This window comes from Cydia pomonella, chromosome 11 (genome assembly GCF_033807575.1).
Source record: "Cydia pomonella isolate Wapato2018A chromosome 11, ilCydPomo1, whole genome shotgun sequence".
NCBI lineage: Eukaryota > Metazoa > Arthropoda > Insecta > Lepidoptera > Tortricidae > Cydia > Cydia pomonella.
The window spans coordinates 6,596,433-6,602,433 of record NC_084713.1 but is presented as its reverse complement, the minus strand read 5'-3'; the positions used below and the strand labels follow the sequence as shown (position 1 = coordinate 6,602,433).

At 33.6% G+C, this 6,001-nt stretch overlaps 2 protein-coding genes and 1 pseudogene across 2 annotated transcripts; 2 read left to right on the top strand and 1 right to left on the bottom strand.

Moving 5' to 3' along the window:
- Positions 1 to 1,075: 1,075 nt before the first annotated feature.
- LOC133522711 (uncharacterized) lies at positions 1,076 to 2,297 on the top strand (annotated as a pseudogene).
- A 6-nt stretch (positions 2,298 to 2,303) lies between these two features.
- On the top strand, positions 2,304 to 2,941 carry LOC133522712 (LYR motif-containing protein 2). The gene is made up of 2 exons (XM_061858129.1): positions 2,304 to 2,488; positions 2,558 to 2,941. The coding sequence occupies exons 1-2, from the start codon at positions 2,447 to 2,449 to the stop codon at positions 2,777 to 2,779; spliced, it is 264 nt and encodes an 87-aa protein (XP_061714113.1). The 5' UTR covers positions 2,304 to 2,446; the 3' UTR covers positions 2,780 to 2,941.
- A 101-nt stretch (positions 2,942 to 3,042) lies between these two features.
- On the bottom strand, positions 3,043 to 5,266 carry LOC133522710 (membrane-bound transcription factor site-2 protease). The gene is made up of 2 exons (XM_061858128.1): positions 4,961 to 5,266; positions 3,043 to 4,873 (listed from the first exon to the last, which is right to left on the bottom strand). Exons 1-2 carry the CDS (start codon positions 5,033 to 5,035, stop codon positions 3,461 to 3,463), a joined length of 1,488 nt encoding a protein of 495 aa, XP_061714112.1. The 5' UTR covers positions 5,036 to 5,266; the 3' UTR covers positions 3,043 to 3,460.
- Between the last annotated feature and the right edge of the window lie 735 nt (positions 5,267 to 6,001).

Below are 6,001 nucleotides of genomic sequence, written 5' to 3'. Positions count from 1 at the left end.
ATTTTTCTAATAAAAATTTGAGAATCGTGGATTCACTTTTATTTTGGCATGGTAAAGATGTGTTTAACATGTTTTCAAAAAAAACAATGCTTGTAGATTTGATATTTATTTTTGTGAACCATACGCGTAACTGCACAGGGTTCAGGGGGCCTACCGCGAAAACCGAAATTCGCAAATTGCGGGGATCTTTCTGTTTTACTCTCACTAAGACATAATTAGAGTGACAGAGAAAAATGCCCGCAATTGACGAATTTAGATTTTCTCGGTAGCCGCCCAGTTACTAACATAGTCCGTTCTTATCCCGAGTACGTCCGATCTTTAACGATGAAAAAAATATACAATGTACCAACTTAAGAAATATTTTAAATAAAAACGGTTGCATATATGACGGAATTAAAAATATGTATTGAAAATTTATTTCATACTTATTTATAACAAACCATAACAATTCAAGGAATCGTTAGATAAGTTAATAAAAAAAATAAACCCAGCGGCCTTACCTAAGTGTCGAAAATTAGTCCAATGTTAACCCAACATACTTATTAAAAAAAACATAATTTTTCTTCGTTAAACTTCAAGGGGAGCGTTGTGACATACAGACGGACGAATGGACACCTCACACCTTAAGGGTTCCTTTTTGGTACGGAACCCTAAAAAGCAAGTATTTAACCATTGAAACTACAATGCCATCTTACGACAAATCCAAATAACTAATCTGTACCATGTCTATTTCTACGTTCGTCTAATTCATACTACTATTTTTTATATTATATTATACATAGGTGCATAGGTATTTTATTCTCACGGTATAGTCAAATATAAGCCTCTCGTTTCGAACATTCAGCATTAAAAAAACCTGTCACTGAAAAGATTTCACTGTTAGGCCGTCTATATAACAAAATCACCTGGACAAGTTTTTTTGGATTAGCAGTGAACAATCCTTTATTTTGTCGTTTATACGCATTACCAAGTTCCTATATCTCGTATAATGAAACGACGTATAGAATGCCATGTTAAAAAAAAAATGACAGCGTTGACAGCTGTCTTACCTGTATGTCAGTAATGTCAGCAAATTATAATTTAATACCGTTTCCTAATTCTTCTTCCATAAGTGATGTTATAACTTATTTAAACTTTGAATTTCAAGATATAGTGTATTGGTCTAATTTGCTTCCCTGTTTTGAACATGATTACAATGATATTATGCGAGACGTGGTTGTTGAACTGGTCAAATTTAAATCGAAATATGACTTTTTGGAGTTTCTTGATGATAAGACTGATTTTGTTAAGTTATATACTGACGGCTCTAAAACTAAAGATAGGACCAGTTTTGCATTTTTTGACTCTTTTTTGAACATAGGAAAAGTTTTTGAATGTAGTACTTATTTTTCAGTATTTTCGGCTGAAGTATTAGGCATAATTTATGCTTTAGAACATATTCGTAATTATTATATAACTAAAAATAAGTTTTTGATTCTATCTGATTCCATGAGCGCTTTACAAGCGCTTAAAAGTAAATGTGTAAGTGCATCTGTAAATTATTTAATTTATAAGTTAAGAAGTTGTTTAAGTTCTTTGTTGAATAGAAATATTACTGTTGAATTTTGCTGGGTTCCGGGACATTCAGGAATTTTTGGCAACGAACTAGTAGACAAGCTTGCCAAATCTACAGGAGATATACAAGTTTGTGATTTAAGAGTACCTCAATCCGATTTAGTACCTTTTGTTAAAGAACTTATGATTAGACGTTGGAATAACTCATGGTCTAAATCCAAAGAAGTCAAAGGGAAATAGTGCCGGCACCCAGCTCCAAGTCGTGGTTTGAATACCAAAGAAAATATGTAGAAAGGGCATTTATTACAACTATATGTAGATTGCGCATTGGTCATGCTCGTTTTCCGGCACATCTTTTTAGATTAGAGCTAAGTGATTCTGCTGTTTGTGCACATTGTAATTTTGATGTATGTGATCTTGAACATATTTTTTTCCATTGTCCTTCATTTAATTTACAAAGGTTATTGTTTGTTGCTATGTGTATGGATACTGGTTTGCAAGTTCTGCCAAATTCAGTACAGGGCCTTTTGAAATATCCACAATTATATCCTGTAATTTATCAATTTTTTACTCATACTATAGGTAGTTTGTAAATATTGTAAATATCTCGTGTAACTATTAGATTCGTGTCTCATTTTTATGTGAATTAGTTATAAGTACTTATGTTACTTTTGTATTTCATGCTTGAGCTGATGGCCTAGTTGCCAATGCTCGTAATAAATTAAAAAAAAAAAAAATCAGTAATGTCAGTATGTCACTGTCAGTCTTCCTTGTAACCCTCGTTGTTTTGATAGTAGCATTCGTAAATTACATATTTTAAGCGGTTATAATATAATAAAGCCAATGATGTTCACAATTTTATGATCATTGTTTCGTAAACAGGATATTTAAAATGTCATCTAAACTACCAAAAGCAGCACTTAGTCTCAAGCAGGTAAATATTATCTTATTATATAAACTACTTGGAGTTTTGATTTGTGTGTATATTGTGTTCAATTTACAGTTTATGCTACGCCAAGAAGTTTTGAAGCTATACAGGGATATATTTAGAACACTACGATATGTGTCTGACGAGTCGACGCGCCAAGAGTTGAAGGAATGGGCCAGAACTGATTTCAGGAAAAACAAACATCATACCGATGAAGCCACTATAAAATCTATGTTGTTTTACGGGAAAAAATCGTTGCAGGATTTAGAAAAATCATTAGCTCTAAGTAGATCATGAAAATAAACTTTTGATATCAAATTCCACATTAGTCAGTACCAAACAAAGTAAACACGACTGCATAATTATTTTACTTAGGGAATTATTTTGTTAAGAAAGTTGAAGAGCTAGATGTTATGAAATAAAAATAATATATTTTATTTAAAAGCATTATTTTATTTATGATGAGATTTTATTTATTCCCATTTGGTCATGTTGATTTGTGTAGTAAAGTTTACGCTCGATATTCTGATGGTACAGATAGAGATAAATAATTACCGATGTAAATGAAATTTAGTTTTTAATTTCGAACTATTTACACTATGTACAAATCTTAAATAAATTGTTGTGCTTTCAAGCATTGTATACATTTCTAATAAAACAATTAAATGTGAGATGAGAAATTGATTTTATGTTTCTCAATTGCTTACTTTCAAGTTATAAACAGTGTCTCTTGTCTCACCAGCTTACAAACATGGCAACTAAGGTGTACAGTCTTAATTATCTACCACATCTTATTTGTAAGCCTATAAAATCTTATACCATTTGTTCAAACTAAGTATAAGTAACAAGTAGAAATTAAGCTAAATACAATTGTACCCTAATTCAATTATAGGTACACACATCAGACTAATCAGACTTGTCACATTAAAAGTAAATAAATGCTAACAAGTTCTACCAAGCAGACTATAGGTACATTATCTATTTATCCACAAAAACGGCTTGATAGAACAGATAGATTAAAATTGGAACTGTCATCCCAGTGCCAATAACAATAGTAAAAATATGAAAAAAAGTGACAAAATCACCACTTTTGTTCAAGTACCTGGCCAATATAGTGACCAAGTCCTTAGCTATGAAAGAACCATCAGTTCCATAGCAAGGCAATATGTTCAAAAATGCTAAACCCATTGAAAGCATGAATATATACTTCAGTAGCTTCTCAGCTTCTGTAGGAGAGAATAATGAAAATATCGGAGTTCTAGGGAAATACTGATCTACAAAAACAGTTTTATGCAGCTCATATGGCAACCCTAGGAACAGGACGGCATTATTATCTTTACGCTCAATGACCATTAAATAAGTGTGGTTGTTAAGAGATGGCCGAAGGCAGTGCATGCCGCGCGGACATGAATACCCACCAGCTTCTGTGCATTTCTTAAAAGTATTCTTCACCATATCTCTTGGTTTGAGGCATGAATATTGTCCTGGTAAGACCGAGTCGGCACCTACTTTTGGTTCCATATACTCAAAGCAGAAACTGAAAAGATCATCTTTTCTACAGCATTCGACAACATCATTCTCTTTAATTGTCTCCATCATGATTTCATCATTTTGAGCTACATATTCTGCACTTGTACATATCCCATATCGCTCATGAGCCATTTGGAGACATAGAACCCAATCTTTAGAGTTTTTAATCACACAGTTATTAACAGAGCTAATTATGTCACCAGTATCTAAACCCCTGACATCTTTTAAAACAGAATCATGAGTGAATCCCACAACCTTAACTCCTAAATCAGTTTCATAAGCGACACTGAATAAAATAGGAGTAGCCATAAAAATCATTAAAGCAAAAAAAGCTAGGGCAAGGTTATGCCATACTCCGGCGCAGAATATCCTTAATCGTTTAGCTACAGGAAGAGCCACTACATGATCCCCATTTAGATGGACAAATGCTATAGGGATGATTGCAAAAACAGATATTCCTACTGACAAAAGTTGTACATCATGTTGGCAAGCCGTTAAAGCATGCCCTAACTCATGGAAAATACTACTCATAGACATAGCTAAAAAGTACACCCAGAAATCTGATGCGGGTATATTAAATCCAGGCAAAATGGCTTTTACTTCTGGAACAGTGCTTAGGTGAATACTTTCATTAAAATGTTGATAGATAAAATTAATCAGTGTCCATAAGGAAAATGGTAGTAATATCCAGATGCTTACAATGTAGCCAAAACCGAACCATTTATTTAGAACGTGGGTCAGATTCTTGCTCCAGCGGTAGAGAAACCTATTAAACGCAGTTGTAGCCCATGAGAAATTTAAAATCCCCACTTTTAAACCGGTGCCGTCCAGGAACGCGTAGTACGGATAGTGCATACAACTCTGTGGAAAGAATTGTTATTTTAAGTGACAATACAATATTATTTTGCGGCATTTTTTAATAACAACAGCGTCGCCGGAAATACATACCTTGAAGAATGAATCGAAAAACCATATTACTACATAGAAGGCCACAACAAAAGTACATAAAACTGTGAAAGACATTTTTGCAGAAGAAATGTTTGTATGTCTTTAAATCATCTTCGCGTCATTAATTAAAATAATGTTCTATCTCGTTGTTATTATTTTTCTTGTCTTGACCGGTGCTGAGCTTTAGATCTTTAGCACAACTCCTGTCAAATTAAATTTGTTTTCATTAATTTTGTTTGACCAACCAATCATAAAAGCGTGGTTGTATAGACATATCATAGACATACAATATAAAGACATGAATGGTAACGATATGATTGGTTTTTAAAACGCTAGAAAAACAGAGGCAACAAACTTTGACAGTAGCATTCCACTTGAGCCTTTGATGCAAAAACAAAATAATAAGCTCAAGTTAAATACAGGATTCAATTATTTTTATTACATAATATACACCGTTAGTGATTAGTACCGTGTAAAATAAACTGAGGCCCGGGACCCTGGGGGCCTACCATGAAAACCGAAATTAGCAAATTGAGGGGATCTTTCCTTCTTACTCTCACTAAGATGTAATTAGAGTGACATAGATGAATGCCCGCAATTGACGAACTTCGATTTTCGCGGTTATAGCCCTGAGGGCCTACCGCGAAAATCGAAATTCGTCAAATGCGGGCATTTTACGTTCGACGTGTTGCCTCTTTGTCGCACTTGTAAATTCCTACCTAAGTGTGAAAGGGAGGCAACACGTCGAACGTGGTTCGCGGTAGGCCCTCTGACTCGAAACGTACGACGATTTGATAAATTGGAACGCATGTGGAGCTTGCCAGTAGTAAATAATATCGAGTATCGAATCGATTTTGTAATTTCGAATCGCATGCTTTTACTATTAAATTCGATAATTAGCAACATTTGATTAATAATATAAATAATAAATAAAAAATATTTATTGTTATCAGTTAAACAATGTAATTCGTATTTTTTGATCGCAATAGCATTCGCCGCGAATGCTGCGATCAATTTTAAAATCTTAACTTGGTAACATTG